Genomic DNA, 25,637 nt, shown 5'->3' with positions numbered 1-25,637 from the left:
TTGAAGAATACTAAATGACAACATCGATTAAAGGAAGTGTGTTTTCTGCGTCCGTGGTACATATCTACACAAACTTCGTAAAAAGATCTGTTAGCAATACTGAAGTTGTGACTTATTTACTTGATTCAGAAGTCGGACAAAGGAAAGAGATTGAACTTTCTGTACCAGCAAGGGAGATTATGGTTTCACTTTATTACATCAACACGACACAGTGGTTGAGTAATATGAACGTCATACATCTATCCTGCTCCTCTCCCTCTTCAAAAAGGGTTTTCGTTTGTAGACCATCCATCATTTTCTGCTGTGTGTTTTTCTCTGTGACACAGTGTATACGAACCCCGGACCCGTTTCCCTGCTACACTCACAGGACATTTATTCAGGATGAGGAGCATATGAGTTGAGCTTTATATTTTCCGATTTCCATGAATAATAACATTTTAGGAGACTGTTTTAACCAAGTTGTATTTTAGTCCGACAAGACAGAGTGAGTCTACGTCCCAGTCTTGGGCCCCACTTCCTCACAGGTGGACGGTTCGTACCCACTCCTGCGCAGCTGTTGACGCCGAGCTACAAATTACGTGATTATGATATATCATGTATAAGAGAAAGTCTCTTTGTTCGGAGGAAAAATCAATACAGGAGCTCCGGAAGAATCCTCTCTCCCTCCTCTCTCCCTCCTCTCTCCCTTTTTAAATGTCCAGGTAGGACTGTGAGGAAATGCTGATTCCACATTTAGACTGACATTGATTCATACGGCGGCGCTGTCCGGTTAGCCTGCTAGCCCGCTAGCCTGTACCTGAGGGTCCAACGCTGACATTTCCTTCGTTTCTCAGAGAAAGGTTACGGAGGAGAGGAGGGGAGGGGAGGGGCAGCAGGACTGGGGGGAGATGAGCAGGGCTGGGGGAGAGGAGGAAGAGAGAGAGGGGAGCATAGCTGGAGTTGTGGGGGCTGTAATGGTGGAGGGATAGAGGAAGAGGAGCAGAGAGGTGATGAGAACTGGTAGCAGGGATTTATTTATAGCTTCGGAGAAAGACTGAGGGAAGAGAAGAAAAATAGTTTTCAGAGTGGAAGGCCTGCAACGGCGGAGGAGAACGTGATCATCCTGAAGGTAGAAAAGAGTTTTGACAAGAAAAAGACTGTCCTACACGCTGTACCGAGGAGAACATCTGACAGCAGAGTGGTGTGGAAGCTCGTCATATTCAAGCTGAGCCATACTGGAGTTTTTCTAAATGTGATTAAAGGAGCCAGGCTATCAATCGTGGACTGACCACTTCCACTAAATCCTTTGTGTGGTAGATATGGCCCAGTGGTGCCAGCCACAGATATCATCAGTGATGTGTGGTAAACATACTTCCGTGTATGGTGTCTTCCTGTCCTGTACCACCTTACCACTTTCTGCCCCCACCACCATCCCATCTCCCTCCCCCATCTGAAAATAACCCCTGAACTCTGACCCCTCCGGCTCCTGAGCGTTCAGGATGGGGGTCATAATTAGGCTGGCTGGGGGTCCGGATGGCAACCTTGGTCCCTGAACAGACAGGAGGTGTGGAAGCCTGGATCCCAACCCCCGCTCCCTCCAGTATCCTCCCCTCTCCTCTTCCTCCCGCTCTCTTTTCCTCCCTTCTCTCCCCCTCACCCTCTCACCTTTCTCTCTCCCTCCCCCGTCCCCTCGTTCTCTCTCCAAGGTTTAATTGGTGATGCTGAGGAGGACCATCCAGTCAGGAGGAGAGGAGAAGGTCTCGCACCTGTTTCTCTGGACTGAACTCTTGCAGGCCCTGTTAGGAGCTTCTTATCTGGGATCCCGTTCCTACCCAGATCACCTCTCTCCGTTCCCCCTCGTTCTTCTTCTCCGGTTCTACAGACACGTCAGCACGTGTCAGGGAGGGAATCCGAAACCTGGAACAGCGACGACCACGCTATCATCTCGCCCGGTCCTCCGTAGGTCTCACCTGGTTCCGTTGGAGAGAGCCTTGGATTTATGGGCGTCGACGTGAGTTGTTTGCGATTGTTACCGCGGCCACCAGTCCTTACTAATGAGCTCCACACACCCACGATGCAGACCAGGGGGACCAAGGGGGCCAGGCAGGCACTCTACCCAGGGATGGGGGGTTGGAACGGGGGGTGGAGGGGGGTCACTCCAGCCCCTTCCCCCAGACTCTGGCCTGGAGGTGGGGGTCTGGGACTGTGTGGGGAGCACGGGGGGTTATTCATCATGGACTGAAGGGTCACCCTGTGAGTATTTATCTTGTAAGCAGCGCGGCCCTACAAGAGGCCGAGGCGGGGGGGGGGCCCGGGGGCGGGGGGGGCCCGGGGGGGGGGGGGGGCTGGGGGCTGGACGCCGGCTCCGTCTACCCGTTTGTCTTCATTCAGCACCAGCCACTGTTAATGACCGTCACAGCCCGCCTGCCTGTCCACTCACCTCAGCACGGATGAGTGTTTGTGTGTGTGTGTGTGCGCAGAACCTATGCAGTGAGGTTTTGGGTTGAATTTGAATTCAAACTGCGACGGGGTGGGGGTTTGGGTCAGAGGTGTTTGGAGGGGGGGGGGGGGGACACATTGATCAGAGGTCGTATGAAAAGCTGAACTTGTCATTGGCTGAGCAGCAGGAAGATGACAGACATGTGACATACGTTTTCAGCCAGTGACGGGAGAGGGCTGGACCCCATCACTGTCAGCCACACACACACACACCTCTGACCCAATTGGTAGAGCCCCAATGCTCCATGACAACAGCATATTCTACACTGCATTGTGACTTCCACACAGACATAAGACAGAGAATCCTGCTAATGTCCTAACTGTCCCATAGTGAGTTTGAACTTCAGAGTGTGGGTGGTGGGTGGTGGGTATTAGTCTATGGTGAGATTCCACCCAGAGAAAGTGTGGAGGAACACACCGTTTTTCTTCTTCATTAGCGCTGTAGAGGAGGGTGTTAAATAATATTAATGACGAGGACAGTCATTACTTACCTCCTCCAGGAGAGACTCAAGTGATTTTATCGAGCGGGAGGCAGGGGCTTGCTACAGGAGACTATTCTGCCTGATATTATCACAGGCTTAAATAAGTTGATTAGCAGCCGTTCTATCACTAACTGGATCTAGATGATGATCCTGATTGGAACAAGCAGAGCACCATCCATCTTTTTTGATCGGCTAATAACTGAAATCCATCACTGTTTCTATCAGGCCTCCCCTCTCTCCTCCTCCCGCTCCCCATGTCTCCTGCGCCCCTCCCTCTTTCCCTCTGTCTCTCTCTCTTTCTCCCTCCCTCCCTCCCTCCCTCCCTCCCTCCCTCCCTCCCTCCCTCCCTCCCTCCCTCCCTCCCTCCCTCCCTCCCTCCCTCCCTCCCTCCCTCCCTCTCCCTGTCCCTCTCTCCCTGTCTCTCTCTCTCTCTCTCTCTCTCTCTCTCTCTCTCTCTCTCTCTCTCTCTCTCTCTCTCTCTCTCTCTCCCTGTCCCTCCCTCCCTCTCTCCCTGTCCCTCTCCCCCTCCCTCCCTCTCCCTCCCTCTCTCCCTCTCTCTGTCCTCTGCAGGATTTGGGGAGCGGGTTCAGGAATGTAGGACATTGAGCAGTTATTCATCAGCGGGGCGTCTGGGAAACTGTCTGTGGCCCCTGTAAACTTCCAACTGAATGGTAGGAAAGTGGATCTTTCTGTTCCGGCCGACTAGAAACAGATTTATCTCCGATCTCTCTACTGTACTGCTGCTGCCGGGACAGAACACAGATAAAGACCAGAGTGAGGAAAGTTGAGGAAGAGAAAGAACAAGCAACTGCATCAGTGAAACGCTTCCTGACCAGGGTCCTATTGATTGTCCAGAGGTAGCGGTGTCTCTATGCGACCAGTCCTGTCCGACCAGGGTATTGATATTCAGGGTCAGCCAAGCAGAGAACTCTTTGTTCAGGCCAGAGAAGGACCCTGCTGGGAGACCAGCTGTGAAGTGTGAACACACACACACACACAGCCTGATTAAAGCCGTTGTTACTTCTAGCAATTAAACCATCTCATTTTCCGAGACTGTTTCTCTCCACACCTTGCTTACCCTGCCTCATTATGCATTTGTTGATTTGTCGTCGGGGTCGGTTGCCGCGGCGATGTTGTCGGGAGCGTGTGAGGTGGCGGCAGATGGCGGACTGTGGTTGCTCGACCGAATCTTCTCACACGCATACCTACACTCAGTCACTCTTCCTCATACACACACACACACACTCACACCTCACACACTAGCCTAATTACACTGCTAGGTCTGACACACTCTCCACAAACACACACGCACACAGACTCACAACCCCCAGTAAAAAGATTAATTGTTTGCTTTGTTTTGTCTCCCCGAGGACCTGGGTCACTTAATAAAGAAAAATAATTCTCCTCCTCCTCCTCCACTCGGTGTGTTTCCTGAGTGGATCTGTTCTGAGCGTGTCGACAACTTGGGTCCGATCTCGTTAGCAGTTAGGGTCCATTCCTCGCCCACCCCCGTCAGGGAAACACGCAGAACCAGCCCGGTGAATGCAGGGGCGGGGGGGGGAACTGATGAGAGGTGCAGTCTGCTGCTGGGTAGGAGTTGTATCATCATTTGCCCTGGCTCTATTTCCTCTGGATACTGGTTAGCCACAGCAGATTAAACAGACCTGTCCATTGCTCTTCATTTGCAGAGGCAGAAAGGCAGGGAGGCAGTGTGTGTGTGTGGGGGAGAGGGGTGGAGGGTGGGTGGGTATGCAATTAGCAGGCCTGGGTTAATTGGTTGGTGTGCCGGCTAGGTCCTGGTGCTGAAGGAACACATGAGGATTTAGCGTACTCATGGAAGAACAGTGTCCAGAGAGGTGTGTGGTGTGTGTGTGTATGTGTGTGTGTGTGTGTGTGTGTGTGTGTGTGTGCGCGTGCACGTGCGTGTGTGTGGCGGGCAGGTGGGGTGTGGCTGGGATCTCTGTTAAGGTCACTTTATGTAAAAAGGTCTCATGATAGCTGGCCTGAGAGCAAGATGGGGAATCTAACTGCAGATTTCATCTGAGGTTTGACTTTCCACAGCTTCCCAGGGCTCAAACTGAGGATTTACAAGACCACAATCGCTTGTCTAATGGGAATATTGAGATGTTACCAAAAATAAAAAATAAAATAAAAACTATAATAATACTTCCACACAAGCACTTAAATAATAAGACATCCCTTGGAGACACAGTACTGTAAACGCCACACACACACACACACACACACTAGCTGTGTTGAATGTTCGATATCTTCCATCCCTATTGGAAACAAATGTTGCCATAATTCACCTTCCTGCCTATTCCTCCCTCCCTCCCTCCCTCCCTCCCTCCCTCCCTGCCTCCCTCCCTCCCTCCCTCCCTCCCTCCCTCCCTCCCTCCCTCCCTCCCTCCCTCCCTCCCTCCCTCCCTCCCTCCCTCCCCCCCATGACTAGCACCACTGGAAGATCAGAGGAGATGGATGTGAGGCTGGGGGGCTTATGACAGGCCGGGGGCTGGTGGCCGCTGTCTAGTTGGCTTTTGGCTTTATTAGCAGAAAGTTGTTATTTCTCCTGTCCTGGGCGGTGTGGAGCAGAGTGGAGCAGGGAGGCCTAAGTGCAGATAGGCAGTGATGAATGCAGGCCCATGCTGTTGATTCTGTTCATTTGTCAACAGCATGGAAAAAGGTTAATAAGTATTCTCCAGCCAGGTTAGAGGGTTCTCTTGTTCTCCCCCCCCCCCTCTCCCTCTCCTTTTCTCCCTCTCCCTCTCCCTCCCATCACTTCGCAGTAATTGAGCCTCTCTCGCCCCATCACCCCCCCTCCCCCACCGTCTCTCCTTCCAGCCTCAGACATAATCAATTACCTCTGATTGCTTCCAGATTATATTCCTCTATGACCACTATAATACTGAGGAAAAATAAATAAACAAAACAAACACAAATTATGTCAGCGTCTCTTTCAGTATTTACACACTCTGAGTATTTCATACATGCAGCTGAGTGGCCATGAGAGAAGGGGAGAACAAATCAATGTGAATTCATATTTCATAAAGCAATAATTGCTTTGGAAAGAATGTGATGGTCGTTTGTTTACGAGACCTGAGTGCTGCAGTTTGTTGATGTCAGAGCTTCGCCTTGTACCGAGAACCGGCCAGCCTCTCATTTCTCCACCTCTCCACTCTTATTCTATCTCTCCTTTTCTCTTTCCCACCATCCCTCGCTCCCACCTCCCCACTGACCCCACACTGCTCATCTCTCACAGCTATCGCCCCTGGAAACAAGGGCCTCGTTGTCAAGGCAATTGCATGTTTTTTTTTTTTCGCTTGACAAGGTTCTATCATCTGTGAAGGTATCGATTTGCCAGTGTTTTAACATCAAACTGGATCTGTTTGACTGACTCTGGTTTTTAAACAATTTCTCTGACAGGCGAGGCGTCACAGCAATTGGACCTCTTTTAAAGACAGTATTTCAATTTGAGGAGACGGAGCTTCAAACAAGTCGACCCCCCTCTGAAGCAGAAATCAGGCAGGCTTACACTCCTGGGGAGGACAGAGTTGTCATCATGGGGGAGAGGAGGGAGGGAGGGAGGGAGGGAGGGAGGGAGGGAGGGAGGGGAGGGAGGGAGGGAGGGAAGAGGAGGGAGGGAGGGAGGGAGGGAGGGAGGGAGGGAAGGAGGGGAGGGAGGGAGGGAGGGAGGGAGGGAGGGAAGAGGAGGGAGGGAGGGAGGGAGGGAGGGAGGGAGGGAGGGAGGGAGGGAGGGAGGGAGGAGAGGAGAGGAGGGAGGGAGGGGAGAAGGGAAGAGGAGAGGAGGGAGGGAGGGAGGGAGGGAAGAGGAGAGGAGGGAGGGAGGGAGGGAGGGAGGGAGGGAGGGAGGGAGGAGGGGAGGGGAGGGGAGGAGGAGGAGGAGGAGGAGGGGGGGAGGAGGAGGAGGAGGGGGGGAGGGGGAGGGGGAGGGGGGGAGAGGAGGGAGGAAGGAAGGGAAGAGGAGAGGGGAGGGAGAGGAGGAGAGGAGAGGGAGAGGAGGAGAGGAGAGGAGAGGGGAGGGAGAGGAGGAGAGGAGAGGAGAGGAGAGGGGAGGGAGGAGAGGAGAGGAGGGAGAGGAGGAGAGGAGGAGAGGAGGGAGGGAGGGAGGGGAGAGGAGGAGTGGAGTGGAAAAGACCAGGGTTTGCTTTATAGATTACTGTTAGGTCAACAAAACTTTGGCAGCATTGATTAACTTGACAGTGAATACAGCAGTACATTTATCACTAACGACTGAGCAGGAGAAAATCTAATAAGAGTAAACCCCCCCCAGGAGGAGGAGAGAGAGGAGGAGGAGGAGGAGGGAAGAGGGAGGAGAAGAGAGGAGAGAGGAGGAGGGAGGAGGAGAGAGGAGGAGGAGGGAGGTGGGGAAGGAGGAGGAGGAGAGAGGTAGGGAAGGAGGAGGAGGAGGTGGAGGAAACACTGGTGAGGGAGGTAGAGATGGAGAGAGGAAGGAGGAGAGGAAGGTTGTTCCATGTGACTGATGGAGCGTGTGTTTGTTTTGGGGTGCGGGGCGGGGCGGGGCGGGTGCATGCATGGAGAGATCGAGGGTCCCTGGACACCTGATGGTGTGGGTCAGACAGGCCAGATCACACAGATGATGCTTCCAACTAACGCAGGATCTTGTCATGCGGTTCATTCACACACACACGCACAAACACACACACACACACAGAGCAGGGGGCACAGGCAGACAGCCAGCACAACACAAAGCCATTAAACATCAGAGGCAAGGGAACTTTAAAAAACCCATCCTCAAAGAGTGTTGTTTTTACAGTCGAATCAAGCACCCCTGTAGCCTTGCTCCCTCCCTCCTTCAGTTTGTACGATGATGGTGTATGGGAGGTGTCATACAGCGTGTCGAGTGGGGGCTACCTGCGAGGCCTTACATTGTTTACAGGTTAAGTGTGTGTTAGAAGGAGTGACAGAGAGGTAGAGGTGTCTGGAAGGGGGGAGTTGAGGATAATTTGCATCGGAGGGCTATAAACAACCCAGGCCCGGACGTCAGAGTTTAGCGGTCCCGCCATCGATTAGCCTTCACCTGCACCTCACGCTCACTCCCCGGATTCCATTTTTTTTTTTTTTCGCTCGCCGTTTTGCATACGGTATTGATCGCCGTGGTAACGGAGCATCCAGCGCGCGGCCAGAGGATGAATTGTTTACCCGCATAAAAATAACCTTTCAATAGAGGAAGATGCATGGAGGCCTCTGGTGGCATTCTGCTGCCACAAGCAGATGGCATTCAGATGCTATCGACCTACGCCAGACCACAGAACCAGAACCAGACCGGATCAGACCGGATCAGATCAGACCAGACCACAGCACTAGAACCATATTTGACTAGACCGGACCGGACCAGACCAGACTCGGTCAGACTGCAGAACTAGAACCAGACAGGATCAGACCAGATCAAACCAGCCCAGACCAAACCAAACTACAGTTGAACCTATAGATCACCTTGTGCAAGCAACTCCGTCTCTAAAGACCTGAAGTCGCCAAAACAGGGACCAGTGCACACTTGTTTCCCTCCTCTCTCCTCCCTCTCCCTCCCCCTCCTCCCCACACCATTCTTCTTCTCCCCTCTCATCCCCTTATTCTCTCTCCCCCATCTTTCTCTTCCCTCCTCTCTCTCTCTCTCTCTCTCCAGCCTCCTCTCCCTCTCAGCTCCCTCTGCTCCTGACTTCACAGATAATTAGTTTCAGAGGGAGAAGCGAGAGGGAGCGAGGAGAGAGAGAGAGAGAGAGGGAGCGAGGAGAGAGAGAGAGGGAGTGAGGAGAGACAGAGAGGGAGCGAGGAGAGAGAGAGAGAGATAGGGAGCGAGGAGAGAGAGAGAGAGGGATTGAGGAGCGGGAAGGGGGGGGGGGCGAGGGAATGAGAAAGAGGAAAAGAAGAGAGAGTTAGATGGTAGAAAGTAAGTGGGGGGGAGGGCAGGGCAGGGCCGCACGGCGTGGGTTCGTCGGCTGAAACGTTCGTGAGACTCAGCCGCAGCAGCACAGGTGTGGAGCTGGAAAAGAGGAGGAGAGCAGTCTAGTTTCCGAATGCAGTTCATGTTGGAAAAGCAGATTTACGCGACTTTTTTCTTCCTCTCGTCCGCTCTCCTCTTTTCCACTCCTCTCCTCTGCGACCCTGTCCTCTCCTCTGCGACCCTGTCCTCTCCTCTGCGACCCTGTCCTCTCCTCTCCTTGTCTTTCCTCCTCTCCTTTCTCCAGTCCTTCAGGTGGGAGGCCCTCGGTATCTTCTGATTTATTAAGCAGCTTTTCTTTTCTGCTTCTGAGTGTCTTATACCTGCCTTGTGATGAATGTGGCACAATGCATAAATTTTACACAATGGCTGCAGCCCCAACCTTGCATCTAAATGATTAAACAGCTGTATCATCGCCCGCTAACCACTGTCATCCATCTCACACACTAAACTGTCATCCCACCTTTTTCACAGCCCTTTTCCAGTGTTTAGTCAACTGAAAGGATCACGATACATATTTTAGTTTGTTCACGTTTCGCTGTTCAGCACAGAGAAAGATAGAAAGAGGTAAAACAACATGGGGGAGCTGTGTGTGTGTGTGTGTGTGTGTGTGTGTGTGGAAGGTGAGGTATTTGTTGAGGCTGTCAGTTGGGGTGAGGCAGCCCCCCTGTTGTAAGGCTGTGTGATCTAGCACTGCTGTGAAGAATCTTCCGTTGGTTTCTCCAGACCTCCTGCGGGCGCATGCCTGCCGGTGGCCCGACGCCTGTCTGGGCAGTTGGGAGCTGCTAGGAGGGGGAACGGCATCATAATCTCAGAAGGTTATTGTCTTTCTCCCTTTTTTTCTTCTTTCTTTCTTTCTTTCTTTCTTTCTTTCTTTCGCCCTCTCCAAAGATGTGAGTGCGCTCCACTGTTGCCGCGGTAATTGGCTGATGAGCAGTTGAAGAGGAGTGTCAGCGTTCGATTTCCAGGGGATCCTAAGTGAGGATGTGTCACCATTTATGCTGCTTTCTGTGACACCGCTCCTGGGCGGAGGCCCGGGGGAAATCATTAGGCTGTTTATACCTCTCCCCTGCCGCCGACGCCTCCCCGCTGGTATTTCCTCCGTGTTTTCCACCGAGTGATGGTCCCGCGCTGGGGTCAGGACAGAACAAGTCCCCTTTGTAAATTTGTGAGCGTTCTCTCTGGCTGTGGAAAGAGGAAAAATCCAGACAATTGGTGATGCATCGTGGGTAAGACGCTGAGAGGGCTTGAGAGGCCGATCAATGCTGCGTCCACCTGGTGGACTCCTCCCAATTTAGCCGGCTGGAGCTGTAATGATTTCTCTGTATGTTAGGCCCCATTCTGAAGCAGACCTGGGAAACTAATAGATTCTGGGTTTTAAAAGTGGGGGAAAAATTGGTTTTAATCAGAAATGCATATAGTTAAACCCGTCTTAACTGCTCTGAAATTATGTGTTTCTAGATCAATATTTGTTTAAGGGAGAGTTCTACTGAATTACTCATTTGCATCAACTAAAGGCTGGTAGAAAAGACTCAGTGACCTGCGCCCAGAGAAGCAGAAACAAAGGTCCTTGGTTTGTTTACCTATTTCTGCAATATCTACAACTTTGAACAAATAGAATGTGATTACATAGAAATTAAGTAGAGTTCAGTAATTCAACTTGTTTATTGACCAAGCTATGCTACACACAAGTACAAAGCCTACAATTATATTCAGTTTTTACATCGTAGTTATTTAGCTGACTCTTCTATCCAAAGCGACATACAAATAGTGCGTTTCGAAAGTACTGCTGCAACAATATCAATATCTCAACTTCAGTTGTAGAATGAGTCCAGATAGAGCTGAGTAGGTGTGCCTTGAGATCTCGTCACAAGGCTGGTACTTTAAGAAGGATCACAATACTATCACCTAGTTTTTACAGTGTTATTGCACAAACATAGCAGCAATCTTTTTGTATGTCTCTCAAGGGTCGCACCATTGTAAGAGAGCAAAAGTGAATTTATCAGAAAGTTCCCAGGGACTGTGTATTATCATGACAAACATTTCGCCAGGAGTCCCCTTCCCTTAAAGACCTGCGTCTGTGAGATAACAAGCAGCCATCTTGGCTCTGTTTCCAGCCTCCAATACTAATACTGCAGAGAGACAGAGCCACCTCCGGCTCTGGCAGACCCACTATTCATGCCATCTGATTGGCCTGTCTCCGGCCTGTCACAAGTGTCAATATGATAATTCCTGGGCCTAATTGTTGCCTGGCGGAGTGGCGGCAGAGGGTGATAATTGTCAGAGTATAACAGGGTGAAACACTGTCATTACCGGCCAGTCAATATGGCCGACACTGAGAGGAGGACCTGATCTGCAAATGATTTCACTGTCAAGGCTTCTGTTCAGGGACGTTTCTGCGTAGCGTACAGGGGCGTGCGAGCAGCGATGTCAGCAGGCTTCTTACTCTCTCTCTGAGGTTCTCTTCATCCTGACGCGCTGCAGTCACGGCCGGGGTTTACAAGCGGGGGTCGTCTCTTTCTCTGAGATTTAGTGTTTCTTAATGCTTAGGAAGGCTTGAAATACAGGTTCGGGCATAGGCAAAACGTTCCATAAGTCTGTACTCTGAAACCATTTCATCTAATTAACCTGTTAGTTAGTAGTTGGACTTGGCAATTTGTTGTAAAATTACTATTGGTTTAAAGACTCACAGGTGTGTGTGTGTGTGTTGTAGTTCCAGTGTAACTAAGTCTGAGGTGTTTTCTGCCATGTTAGTGAGCGTCGGCTCCTGACCTTTCCTCCACACTGTCCCATGAAGCTCTGAGAGGTCCGTGGGGAAGCCCTCCTCCCCCAGCAGCCTGGAGCTGGTCCTAATGACGCCTGTCATCCCAGCCCCAGCCTCTATCCTCTCCCAGCTCCAGCCTCTATCCTCTCCCAGCTCCAGCCTCTATCTCTCCCAGCCCCAGCCTCCCTATCCACTCCCAGTTCCAGCCTCCTTATCCACTCCCAGCTCCAGCCTCTATCCTAATCCTGCCCCAGCCTCCTTATCCACTCCCAGCCCCAGCCTCTATCCTCTCCCAGCTCCAGCCTCTATCCTCTCCCAGCTCCAGCCTCTATCTCTCCCAGCCCCAGCCTCCCTATCCACTCCCAGTTCCAGCCTCCTTATCCACTCCCAGCTCCAGCCTCTATCCTAATCCTGCCCCAGCCTCCTTATCCTCTCCCGGTTCCAGCCTCTTTCCTTTTTCCATCTTCCCTCACCAGCCTCTCCCAACTCCAGCCTCTCTTTTCCCCCAGCCTCTCCTAGCCTCAGCCTCTTCCAGATAGCTGGCTCTGCCCTGGCCCACTCAGAGTGGCGTGTGTTTCGTGTTGTCTGTTGTCCTCGTGAGAGTTCTCCCCCTGCTCTGACCTTTGTGTTCAGGGGGGTTTTCCTTCTGAGGCCTCCACAGTGCAGAGATGGAGGACAGGGAATATGGTGTGTGTGTGAGAGAGAGAGAGAGAGAGAGAGAGAGTGGGTGGGTGTGTGAGAGAGAGAGAGAGAGAGTGGGTGGGTGTGTGTGAGAGAGAGAGAGAGAGACTGTGTGTGTGTGTGTGTGTGTGTGTGTGTGTGTGTGTGTGTGTGTGTGTGTGTGTGTGTGTGTGTGTGTGTGTGTGTGTGTGTGTGTGTGTGTGTGTGTGTGTGTGTGTGTGTGTGTGTGTGTGTGTGTGTGAGAGAGAGTGTGAGAAACAGAGAGAGACAAATCACACGTTTGTGATTGTTGTTCTCATTAGCCCTACATCCTGTCCATGTACCTAAATCCCCTGTCAACACACACACAAGCTTTGGTTTATCATTGCTTACACATGCCAGTTCATTATGTTGCCAATAATATATATATAATTGTTTTAATGCAAAAATGAGAAGAAAAAAAAACAAAGTATTGCAATGTCTTTTTATTGTAGAAAATACACTTGATGACACTTTCATTGCTACTGCATTGCAAATAAGGAAGCTGATATAAATGATATGTAGGTTCAGTCTTTACAGTCAGTGTTACAGATAGTTAGGATATGGTGATTTTTAATATCATTGAATGATGTTAGGATGGGGCTAGGTTAGGGTTATAAGTTTGTGGGTTATGGTTAGGATGGGGCGAGGTTAGGGTTATGGTTAGGATGGGGTTAGGTGAAGGTTGTGGGTTAGGTTTAGGGGTTAGGATGGGGCCAGGTTAGGGCTGTAGGATAACAGGTTGTAGTTAGACATGTTGTTAAATTAAGGACTCATTCACCAACAGTTTGCAACTGCTGGTATCACAAGTCCATTTTATCTCCAGTTACTGCTACTATATTTTCAACAAATTATAAGACATTTTATCAAAGAAATTAGCTAAATTACATTTTGCCATTTCAGAAACACTGGACAACCTATAAATTGGTCCTGGTCACAAACCATTCGGCTTGATATGTAAAACAGTATTGCATATGTGTGAACTCCCAGCAACAGTGTAAAATGAGTTTCAATTGGTAAATAAAAGTGCTGTCTGAACAGTAGTGCAAATGGCATAGTGATAGTTTGGCAAGCTGTAGTCCGATCATTTTGGCAATTCATGTAGGAAGTTAAAATGTCTCATGTCAGTCGTACCAAAAGTGCATGGTTGTAGATAGTTAGTATTCACCCGTTGGAGAGCAGTGAATATACTATGGTAATAAATTAACATAAACAAAATCTGCATAATAGTTTAGCTTTGTGACAAGTCTACAGCATGAGATTGTAAGTCCAGTCTACAGTCGAAATCCTCACAATGAAAGCCAACAAGCACAAACACACGTACACAAGCTACTTCAAATCAGAACCCTGTATACTTTGTGCTGAGTTGTAATTCTCTGGGGGATGGACCGTGTAGTTCCCCTACACATGGAAACAGGGTCCCCCCTCCTGTGTACGTGTGTCTGTATCGTGCTTGAGGCTTTAGGTGTGTGGGCTCCTGGTGTTACCACCCCTCCACCTCCACAATGAACGGCTCCTTCACCTCGATCCGCCCGCTGTTGACGATCACACATTCTGTGTAGGGCAGGTTCCTGTCATTGGTGTCCTGAAGCTCGATGGTGTGAACTACAGACTGGAAACACAAGGTGAAAGAGTACCCTTACTGTGTGTAGTGTATAACTGTTTCTGTGTGTTTGTATATGCGGGTGTATTCTTGTGAGAGTTGATAGATAAGTTAGGTTGTTAGGGTATTGTGTGTGTGTGTGTGTTTGCAGGTGAATTCTTGTGAGCATGGATATTTGTAAATAAGTGAGATTGTGTGTGTCTACTGGGTTCAGCCTACCATGCCTTCCAGCACCTTGCCGAAGACCACATGCTTGCCGTCCAGCCACGGAGCCCTGGCAGCGGTGATGAAGAACTGGGATCCGTTTGAGTCCGGCCCCGCGTTGGCCATGGACACCCAGCCCGCACCCAGGTGCTTCAGACGGAAGTTCTCATCTGCAAACGTGTTCCCATAGATGCTACGGCCTGGAGGAGAGGTGAGGAGGGGTGAGGTGATGGAGAGAATAGAGGAGAGGTGAGGAGGGGTGAGGTTGGGAGAGAAGAGAGGAGAGGTGAGGAGGGGTGAGGTTGGGAGAGAAGAGAGGAGAGGAGAGGTGAGGAGGGGTGAGGTTGGGAGAGAAGAGAGGAGAGGTGAGGAGGGGTGAGGTGATGGAGAGGTGAGAGGAGGGGAGAGTGTGTGAGGCCGGCGAAGTCCTACCTCCGGTCCCGTCCCCTGCTGTGAAGTCTCCTCCCTGGATCATGAAGTCTTTAATCACCCGGTGGAACTTGCTGCCTTTGTACCCATAGCCTTTCTGTAAAAAAAAAAAAAAGCAACAATAGGTGAGGTTGAATCCTAACAATAGAGACTGCTGCTGAAAGAGAACACAAGTTTAAAACCTGGGCCAGTGTGTGTGTTAATGATATTGCTCGCCTTACAGAAACTCAGTTTAATAAGGTTCTGGGCAGGACTACCTGTCCTGTTGCCAGGGCCACAATGTTCTTCACGGTCAGAGGAACCACCTCACCAAACAGACCAATCACAATCCTGCCCACTTCGTGGCCTGCAACCGTGATATCGAAGAACACCTGGGAAAGGAACACACACAAACACACACACACATAAGCATAGATGAAATCAGCCTTAACTCCACAATCTGTATGGGTCACTGTGAACTGTACAGTAAGGCCTTGTTTCATGTTGTGCTTGAGGGCCCTAATCTGGCCTGAGTCAGTGTGTTATGCTTTATGTAAGTGCATTAGCCGATTGGCAGGCTGGTTACTATCATGACATTCCAGAGGTTGGAATTGACAAGAAAGAAATCAAGTGTGTATTTATCCATTTTATCCTGGATAGATTGCATTATTTCATTACTCCTTATTACAGGATTTTACAACATTATTACAAGACGATTAAAAAAAATATCTGACATCCATAAATGTGACAATTCTGTAGCCAAATTCAATGCCATCAACAGATGAGATCACATGGTTTAGTTCAATATTTGATGATGCTATTTGTGTGTGAGATTACTCGGTCTTTTTTATACAGCAGAACATTACGGCGCAATGCGGTTTTCTATGCAGTTTGACCACGTAGCATTGTTATTATGTATCCTGCACACAGATGTTTTTGAAGGAACCCTCTCGGTGGGTTCGCGTGTGCATGCATAAGCGTCCGAGTGCCGGGTTATCTCGGATAGTGATGACTGGATGTTATAAGCTACCGACCTTCTCTGTCACTTTCGGTCCGACCCGTCCTTTCGAACAAGCGACGTTCTCGGGAAACGTTAGCGCCACGAAAACGATGGCAGACATAAACGTCTTTAGCTCCATCTTGCAGCTGCCGAGGCGCCGTCGAAAAATCTCGGTGTGTCAAATCGGTGTGAATAGCGGAGAGCGTCTGCACTGAATTTCCTGCAGTAACCCCTCCTCCCATTGGGCAGTGCTTCGGTATGCCCAGCCTCCGTAGCATGGCGCTGGGATGCGCAGTCAGGACAGGGTAGTGTCTACACTACAGAATGACTGTCTTAAGACAGGCAAGAGGCAAGCGGTGAGAGACAGGTGTTCGCATGGTCCCAAAGTGGACCACAGTTCTACACTTTTAAGACGCTCCGCTACAAGAATTAAAGACGTGTCCTTTTTCATTCGCAAGGAAGTTAAGGTTTGTGGAGCTGCAGTAGCCCAACCGAAACACTTAGAATAGGCCTATTGTCAGTCATATGGGAAGAGATTGAAAATGGGAGAAGATCGCATCAACAAGCATTACAAACTTTTTGTTCAGTTAAATCAATTGTGGCCTCTGTTAGTCAAAGATTGTATTATTGTGTCTTGTAACAAAGAAACAATAATTGCCTCAAGATTTGGGAACGTTCATGACGTACAGCTCTTGTTTGCCTCATCTTTGTTGACAAAGGATGATCTCGACTGCCCAAATAGTTTCATTACTAATACATTGTCAAAGGGAATATTTGCTTGAACTAGAGAGCTTTTTAGGTAGGCGTGCTGCTGTAGCCTATACACACCAAACCTCTTCCTCACTCCCCCTCACAACTTTAGGCCGCAGTAAGACTATTCAAGGGTCTAGACGACAAAAAGGGAAGATATAGATTACATTTCGAGTTCCGCTGTCTTTTTTAGTTATTTGTAAACTTGTTGGGTCATACAATCCTAACAATCCACGCGATCATTAACAGAAGGTGAACTACTAGACACAAGCATATCCAAGTGTCTGGTCTCTTCCTCCCTGGCTCGTGAGGGACTACGGCGCCCTCTGGCAGCCCCGGTCGTCACACACTGCCCGAGCGAGGTAAGCGGAGGCCGCTGTCTTCACTAGAAATACAACCTTACATATCGGAAGGGGTTCAGGAGACCTACGTGGTTTCTGTTTAAGATGCCTACTTCGACTTCCTATTGCATGTAAATAACTTTTATCTGAATTTCCCCCCGGTTGGATTGCATATGCAATTCCGCGTTGAAGAACACGGTCCTACTAAGGCCTACTTATAGGAAACACATTAATTAATGTGAGTAACATTTTGTGAGCAGAGGAACTGTTACAGCCCACAAATACCATTGGCCTATATCAAATGACATGGATTAGTTCATGTAGTCTATTGTTTTGGATTATTTTAGGTTCTATTAATCTTGATCATTTCGTAATTAATATGGTCACATTAGGCTATACATACAAAAGTGCAAAAATCCCAAACTCTTGACGTTTGTCGTTTTCAGTGGTTAGATAACAATTGCCTTTTGTCGATTGAATCAATATAGGATAAACACCAGATAATTAAACTGTCCTAAATATGAATAAGGTGTTTATTTCTCAAATTTAGCACTTAGTGTAAGCAATAGACGAGTTGGAAGAAGAAAGGAGAGTTTAAATCTCTGTAATTCCCACGTGAATTACCGTCTATATTAATGAATTATATAGTCAGCAACCCGTGACCTCAAAGCCATAATCAGGACACACTAGGGGCACGAGGAGAGGTTGTTGAATTCTTTATCGGACTCCTGTCAAAGACGGCCGTCCATTTGTCTTGCAACCATCAAGCGAATTAATTAACAAGAAATGTAAACGTTTTAATTGAATGTCAAACAGAATACACTATGTAAATGAAGCAACACCAAGAGGTCTATAAGAACAAACAAATCAAGGTTACATGAACGTGCATGTATACATTAAGTTGTGTTGATATATATTTTAAATCCACCCTAAATAATGAGCTTTTGTAGCAGAAAATGATGAATTTCGGTAGTTAATTTATTGATCTGAGCTGCTACTTCAATGTCCTTTAGTTAAGCAGTCATTAATCAATGGACGTAAACTGCATTGCTCTCCTTGTGCTGTGTTGTGTTTTACGCCCTCTTAGAGAAACGGAGTTGTGGATTAATTATAAATCCAAACGACAGCAAGGTTGATAGAAATATAATATTGCCCTTTTTACTGAAATAGGTATAATGACACAAGAACAGTGGCCTAGTCAATATTGATGTTTAGAATAATTGTTATGACAATAACCATCTTCAATGTTTTGTTAATAAGTTAAATAAAATAATTTACAATGGAGTCTTGGGAATCATCCCTGGCATATCATTTGATGGGCTATTCCCTATACTCTAAAACCATCGCCTAATTTCAGGGTCATTAGAATACTTAATTCCCACGAGTTAACAGAGTTTGAAATCCCGTAATAGAGCGTGAGTTGGAAGTCTTCGATGTGCAAAAATAATGTACGAGCTTCGAAACAAGTTTTTAATGTTTATTTTGTGGACACGGGCTGCAATTCCCTCAAGAAACTTCAGTTTAACATATCAGCACACTTGCGGGGCAGTATTATTGTTCACATTCTTTTACAGTGAAATTACGCTTTTGTAGACAAGGGTTCATTTTCAGACGATTATGTTTGTGTTTTTGTTCGTTATCAATCTGCAGAGGTCTCGAGATGACAAATGGCCTTGTCAAAATGACGCCAGTCAAAACATTTTACCACCCCTCTAGAAGAACGCGTGTAAAATGCCCCGCACAGACACTGTACAAACACTCATAACTTTCTCAAGCGCAAAGGAGACGGTGGGAAACACTATTGCTGGATAACAAGTTGAAGTAACAATACCATGAGGCAATCTGCATTATCTAGAGAGTGTTGAATTAAACTAGAAATGTCGTGAGACACGAGAGTCCGGTGGTAGAAGTGGCCACCTTGAAACAATTGAAAAACCCACCTAATGGCATGCGGAACTGTTACGTATTGATCCTTTTATTTTGAGAAGTGAACTAGAAATGTAATTAAATAACATAGGTATTCATTCATGACACTTGTGTGGGAAATAAACGTTTTTTTCCACTAGAACAACAAATGACCAGAAGTTACAATGCAAATGGGAGCTGGCATTGCTATTTGGCTTAAGAGACTGGCCCACTTTCAATTCTTTCAAGCCTAAAAATCCAAGAATAGTTTTGGCAAAGACAGATGCGGTGCTACAGTTTTGGGCCAGTGTGAACTTCTTCGTCCCCTGTGTGTTTTATGCTGTCGTAAAACCCACGTGCCCTTTCTCTGATCCTGCGAGTGCTCAGAGGAGAGGGGGGCACGAGAGGGAGGAGATGATATTGTACTTCAGGCGTGAACCAAGAAACGAACAGCGCGACGTATCTGAAGTCAATACTATGGTGTAAGAGTCCGGGAAATACGCATTGGAATCACCGTCAAGGACCTAATACACCTTTTCGCGTGAACATAGTAAGTGTTGTTTTTTCTGTAACGCTGTGTTTGCTGTGTGGTTGGTAAGGACATCGTTGGTGAACTCTGGAAAGTAGCGGTCTGCCGTACTGGGGTAGGCTATAGTATGTGATGAAAGGTTTACACACGTGAAACGCAGAGATTGTCTCGTTTCCTTTTTAACGTATATTATTTTAGTATCTCCTTTTGCGTTAGTTTGCATTTGTAACATAACAATATCTCTTACCATTATCAGCGCAATGGCTGACTAGAATCGTAAGAATTGAACAGCTAAAGCTTATTTTCTTTACGTTTTTGTCATATGATCAATTATGAACTTATTTAATCTAATTTAATTGAAAGTAAACTATCTACTCAGCCAGTGATAAGCTGTCAATGTTTTCTTCTGCGCAGCTCCGGTTTGCGATGCTAAAGCCCAGTGACCCCAGCGGCTCTGCGTTCCTCAAGGTGGACCCAACGTACATCCAGCACTGGCAGCAGCTTTTCCCACAAACACATCTAAAGAATGCCGCGCTCACGCAGTTGCAGCCGCCTGACCGTATCGCCATCCCGGTGGAGAGCTTTCGCCAAAGGCAGAACCTCATCTCCTCAACCACCTCTTCCTCGGCTCTGACCCCGTCCTCCACCTCTTCCTCCACCTCCTCAGTTTCTTCGCTGGCAGGGTTAACGCAACTGCCCGTGCCACCAATTGCACTTTTTGGACAAACTCTTTGCAGCGACATTATCTCGTCAGACAGCACCAGCCTCCAAGCTAAAGAAGTCTGTGTGTCCTCGAGTTTTAAGAGCGACAAGGGGTCTCGGTTTAAACTGACCTCTGAAGAGCTGGACTACTACCTTTACGGACAACAACGAATGGAAATAATACCGTTAAACAATCACACCGGCGACCAGAACAATCGTATGTATGACCCAGTTGTCCCCTCCACAATATTCATTAAAGGGGTATTTACGTTTTATTGTATCGTCATTAGGCAAATAATACTTATTTAAAAAAAGGGAATAGTATTTTTCTTGTTGTCACAGATGGCAAAGAAAATGTTTCAGCTGCTCAGACAATATTGACATTGGTTATGGAAGTGCGTTTCTATTGTTTTTCTCCGTCCCGTCACGTTAAATAGGCTACTTTATAGAATCAAGACACTGATTGTTATTAATGGGCCCTCTTGTTCACCAACATCTGGAAAGTTTGATTGAAGTCTCAAAAGCAGAACTCTGACCGTTAGCAGGTGCGCGCGTTCAAATGACTAAAAATCTACTATGATCTAGGCCTATCAGTAATTCAGTGCTCACTAATTTACATTTAATCTGCTAACTAATATACAATTTCAATTAATTAAGATAATTGGGCCTTTATTTTCTTCCACAATTATACCTTATTATGATTTCTATCCGCTTCCAGATGCACGTGCTGTGTGGCTATCTCCTATCTATAGGCCAACGTTCACTCATTAAAATCTGTGCAATTATTGACAATTTAGTGCAAAGTACCTCAACCGTTGTGCAGGCTAAATTATAATTATTTTATTAATAGTTTTAACTTATTTGAACAATATCATCCAAAACACGTTTGTATTGTTCCATTCCATCAACAGGTCTGTGCATTTCTAATATATGTATAACCTTAAACTATTTCACTAATCACATAGCATGTTCCTCAAATAGGCCTATAACATTTGGACACAGTCTATAATGACCAAAGGTAATTATTATAGGCCTAATTATACACTGCGATTATCTTAATTCTGAAGCTAATTCTGGATGCCTCTTTTCTCTTTAAATCGTTTTTCTTTTACAGCAATTCATTTCATCCAGTCGTCATCTCACGTTCAAACGAGAGAAGGCTCTATATATTAAAGCGAAGTTTGAGGAGGTGGTGACTGTTTATTTAAGGTGATAAAACGGCCCATCAGCAGTAATCTCCATCGATATGTGGCACCACCAGATGAGGGATGGGAGGACAAGCCACAATTAATTGCTGTATAGTTTTGTGGAAGAGAGAGCAGAGAGTGTGGATCAGAGATCGATCTCGTGCATTGGCCGCTATTCATCATCCCTACATGCAATATAGAACTCTCCCGGGGACAGCGCGAGACTGCTTTATCTACATTCGGTGCTCTCTCCCCCATATTTCAAACCTATGTCGGTCATTTATAAAATAGCCGAAGTGTGTATTACGTTCCGTGAAACATACAATTCCGTACGCTTCAATTTCTGTAATTGCACCAAGCGTTTAATCCCGAGAATCAAGAGAGAAAAGTTGTGAAAAACCGAGCTTTAGCTAAAAGGTGTTTCACTATTTTATTGTTATGGCTTTTCAAAGATGATCTTATTTTGGTATAAACTCGATCATCAATATTATGATTTTTTTAATGCCATCAAAAGTTTAGAATTTTGTTTATATTATGTAGCCTAAAGTGTGCGCCCGGCCATGGCGTTGAAATTGGACTGTAAAATAAAACATTGACTAAAGAGGGGCATTGCGCTCGCACACGGTAGTATAAGCGTGCAGTGTGTCACCTATAAAACAGAAATATCAAATTATGATCTAGAACGCGGTTATACACAAAATTGTAGACCTTTGCTAATCAGACAAACACAACTGTTCCCAGTTTTGTATACTTTGTTTTTGTTAGACTACTGTTTCGATGAATAGTCCCCAAATAATTATTGAAATGAACAGTTCAATATTACAGCATCAAGTAATGTGGGATGTTTCTCAATGTTGTCCCAAAGTTAAAGCCTTTAGACAGCTAACCAAGCAATAAATAAAAATTTGGAAATAATAATCATAATAATAAAAAAAAACAGCTTTTCCATTTTCTTGTTTCAAACTTTATTATATTTATGGTGATTACGTCTGAGTAATGACCAAATAAATATTATTGCAGATTCTGAATTCGTTTTAACACACACGCGTCTATAACAAATCCTTAAACTAGACAGCCGACATGAAAAGCTGTCTAAACATTTGGAATGGATGAGCTCTGTAAAATGGGAGAAGAGTTCTCTCCCATTTCATAATAAGTGTTCACTCCTCTCACCTGTCAAAAAGTTTCACTTCAGTGTTATTATTGCAAGCCACAGCAAATCATACACCATGTTTACTTGATAGTTGGTATGCGCAAGAAGATTATGCAGTACCAGTTTGCTATTACACAGTAGAAGTGAAAAAGACAGCCATGGTTTGATATCCGTGTGTGTCTGTGTGTCCAGGGCCCGCAACATGAGTGTGTGTGTGTGTGTGTTAAGAGACCGTAACGAGTTTGTGTGTGAGTGTATGTTTCCAACATTTTAAGCGTGTACATATTTCCTGGGTCAGTGCTTGTGTGTATCTGTCTGTGTGAATGTAGCTTATCCGTGGTGTTTTCATGCAAAGTCTTCACGTCCACTGGGTGTAATGTTACATTTATATTTAGTCATTTAGCAGATGCTCTTATCCAGAGCGACTTACAGTAAGTACAGGGACATACCCCCGAGGAAAGTAGGGTGAAGTGCCTTGCCCAAGGACACAACATCAGTTGGCATGACCGGGAATCGAACTGGCAACCTTCGGATTACTAGCCCGATTCCCTCACCGCTCAGCCATCTGACTCCCGTTAGTGTGTGTGTCCATGTCCACTGGGTGTAATGTTAGTGTGTGTGTCCATGACCATATCCTGCACAGTAACAGGTACATGTGATCCCATCAGGGGTAACATGTATGTGTATGTGATCACAGGGTGGTAACATGTATGTATGTGACGTGTGTGTACTCCCAGAGTGTGACATGTGTGTGTACTCCCAGAGTGTGACATGTGTGTGTACTCCCAGGGTGTGACATGTGTGTGTACTCCCAGGGTGTGACGTGTGTGTACTCCCAGAGTGTGACATGTGTGTGTACTCCCAGAGTGTGACATGTGTGTGTACTCCCAGAGTGTGACGTGTGTTTACTCCCAGGGTGTGACATGTGTGCGGACAACCGCAACGGGGAATGTCCCATGCACGGCCCTCTGCACTCCCTGCGCCGCCTGGTGGGCACCAGTAGCTCCGCCCCGGCCGCGCCCCCTCCGGAGGTCCCCGACTGGCTGAGGGACCTGCCCCGGGAGGTGTGCCTCTGCACCAGCACCGTGCCCGGCCTGGGCTACGGCATCTGTGCCGCCCAGAGGATCCCCCAGGGTACCTGGCTTGGACCCTTCCAGGGAGTGCCCCTCCTGCTGGACAAGCTGCAGGCCGGAGCGGTCAGGAACACCAGGCACTTATGGGAGGTGAGTTGGCCGGGCGACAGCGGTTTATGGGATGGATAAAAAGGAAATGAGGGTGATAATGGTTTATGTGAAGGAGTGGGTTTTATTCTTTTTTTTTCTTTTTTTTCTCAAAGCCTTTATTTATAAACTCTGGTGGGTTACTGAACTTGAGTTTATTCAGGCGTTATTGTTTGGGAATGCCATTCTCAGTGTTGAATGGATAGGTCTGCGTTTCCGTAGGTTCTGTGTTGTGGAGGTATTGGTTGTGCTGCTGCTTGAGATTGGCGGTGTTGTGACGTAAACTGAAGTTGACCCTTGTGTGTTTCCATAGCGCATCTTCCTGTAAGTCCCGTTCAAAGTTGGATCAAGACCCACATTGATTAGGGGTGATTCCTCTTATATACAGTTCAGCGGAAAAGTCAATGTGCTGTGTATATATATTTATATAAACAGCTGTATTAGCATTAGCACTATGTTAATCGGCAGAGGGGCTGTCCATGTGGTCAGGGGGACTGATAGATCTCTCCCCTGGGCTCTCCCTCTGAAAGGTCACTCTCCCCTCCACTGGCCAATCAGAGCTAGCTTCACTGGCAACCGTGGCAGCCAGGGGTGAGGGGGGGCTGGGTGGTGGGGGAGGTTTGGGAGGAGAGGTTCATGGTTAAGATCACAGACAATGGTACACATACAACCAGTGTGTCCAGGCCAGAGGTCCTGGCCTTTACATCTAGATGTTGATCCAGAGTCAGACATTATTGACCCGGGTCAGAATGTTATGGTTTTACCAAAGACTGAGAACAAGAGGGTAATCACGTTTGATGTTTGAGTTCAGCTCAATAATAAATGAGTAAATCCTCTTCCCTCTTCCAAAGGTTTATTTATCATACTGACCATAATAAGAACGCGTGACTCTTAACTGTACTGAACACTGTTTACTTAAATCAGTAATCTAGTAAGTTACTGTCTATGAAGTGATGGCATGAGCTCTGTGTGTGTCTCTTTCATCACTAGTGCTACTGATGATGTACTGCGTGTATCGTCTAAGAGAGGCAGATTGTAAACACCAGAAGTGCCTGGCAGGAACTCAGCCTGATAAAGTGGAGCTTAAATGAGTTGAAGAGGTGGAACACAGAGAGGGATAGAGAGAGAGAATCTGTCGACTACCCTAATTCACAGGTCTTTGGTCATGGTAAAAAAGTAGTTCAGCCAAATTACAATCTTACCATATTTACATACTCATCTAAACACCCACATATTCGATTTCTGGAGTGTAATATTTGAAAGGATTGTTGTCTGGGTGAATTGTGAGTTTGAACTCTCCAATCATCATTAATAGAACTGATAACAGAAAATGATATGCTGTCTAGCCAATCAGAAAACAGGGTTTCGTTGAGTTCTCTTGAGTGTCCAATAGTAATATGTTGCTACTGTAAGTCCCAGCAGCCTTTTTAACTAGGTGATCAATAAAGGTACCTGACATTTTAGAGCAGTTTTTTAGTGTTTTAGTTGCGTCGAGTGCAACAGAGGTTAAGACGTCAATCCAAATGAATATGTCCTAAAAATGTCAAATATAGTTTCTGGTTATGGTAATCTTGCACAGCAGTTCAGGATAGAGGCCTATTCAGTAGCACCATGGTTCTCCATCACTAATATACAACCCTTAGCCTACAGTACAACTCATAGTGGAATACAGTGGCTGGTCGGTTGATGTGAGTAAAACGTGCTGTTTAGATTGTTACACAGAGTAGATTGCAGTCCAGCTTAGGTTGTTGTTTTAGCAGATGGTATGTGACCTATTGCTTTGGAGGGTCTAAGACTGAGGGCTACGAGCAGTAAGAACAGCGGTATTTTTGTCACACTTTATTTGTGTAGTCTCTCCGGTTGTATGGCAACCGTAGCTTGGCTCTACTATGGAGTCGACACACTGGTTTTACACGACACTCGTGAGAGAGCCTGGGATAGAGTGACCTAATTTTTCTTACAAACACACGCGCACCCGCACGCACACACACACACACACACACACTGTCTGGCCTGCGACGATCCGATCCGGCAGTATTCCCACAGTGTTCCCCCCCAGCGCTCCCTGTGGATGTGTCCTGTGGTCTGGTGGTCAGACAGTCCACTCCGCCGCTGGAATGTGCGGAGTTCTAGAGTGCCTCGGGTGATGTCCAGGGTTCTAAAACGTCTGGCTATTCTACCAGGGCGAAAATAGGCTTTAAACGCTATTAAAAACATGTCAGACTCGGGAGG

The 25,637-nt window shown here is 47.2% G+C and overlaps 2 protein-coding genes across 4 annotated transcripts in view; one reads left to right on the top strand and one right to left on the bottom strand.

Annotated features, from left to right (window-relative positions):
* Positions 1-12,642: 12,642 nt before the first annotated feature.
* ppic (peptidylprolyl isomerase C) lies at positions 12,643-15,790 on the bottom strand. Of its 2 annotated transcripts, XM_067231293.1 has the most exons (5): positions 15,653-15,790; positions 14,897-15,010; positions 14,643-14,736; positions 14,226-14,410; positions 12,643-14,015 (listed from the first exon to the last, which is right to left on the bottom strand). In XM_067231293.1, the coding sequence occupies exons 1-5, from the start codon at positions 15,755-15,757 to the stop codon at positions 13,887-13,889; spliced, it is 627 nt and encodes a 208-aa protein (XP_067087394.1). In that variant the 5' UTR covers positions 15,758-15,790; the 3' UTR covers positions 12,643-13,886. The 2 variants fall into 2 exon arrangements, with proteins under 2 accessions (XP_067087394.1, XP_067087393.1); XM_067231292.1 differs by lacking the exon at positions 15,653-15,790 and having other exon boundaries at positions 14,897-15,231.
* Positions 14,281-25,637, top strand: part of prdm6 (PR domain containing 6) — a 30,669-nt gene continuing 19,312 nt past the window's right edge. For both annotated transcript variants that reach the window (XM_067231290.1, XM_067231291.1), the window contains exons 1-3: positions 14,281-14,421; positions 19,558-20,062; positions 23,101-23,408. In XM_067231290.1, coding sequence (XP_067087391.1) covers positions 14,401-14,421; positions 19,558-20,062; positions 23,101-23,408 — 834 coding nt within the window. In that variant the 5' untranslated portion in view covers positions 14,281-14,400. The remainder of the gene's footprint in view (positions 14,422-19,557; positions 20,063-23,100; positions 23,409-25,637) is intronic.

The sequence above is a fragment of the Osmerus mordax genome, chromosome 28 (genome assembly GCF_038355195.1).
Source record: "Osmerus mordax isolate fOsmMor3 chromosome 28, fOsmMor3.pri, whole genome shotgun sequence".
Classification (NCBI taxonomy): domain Eukaryota; kingdom Metazoa; phylum Chordata; class Actinopteri; order Osmeriformes; family Osmeridae; genus Osmerus; species Osmerus mordax.
Note: the sequence above shows the minus strand (reverse complement) of the source record. Positions and strands in the feature narration are given on the sequence as shown.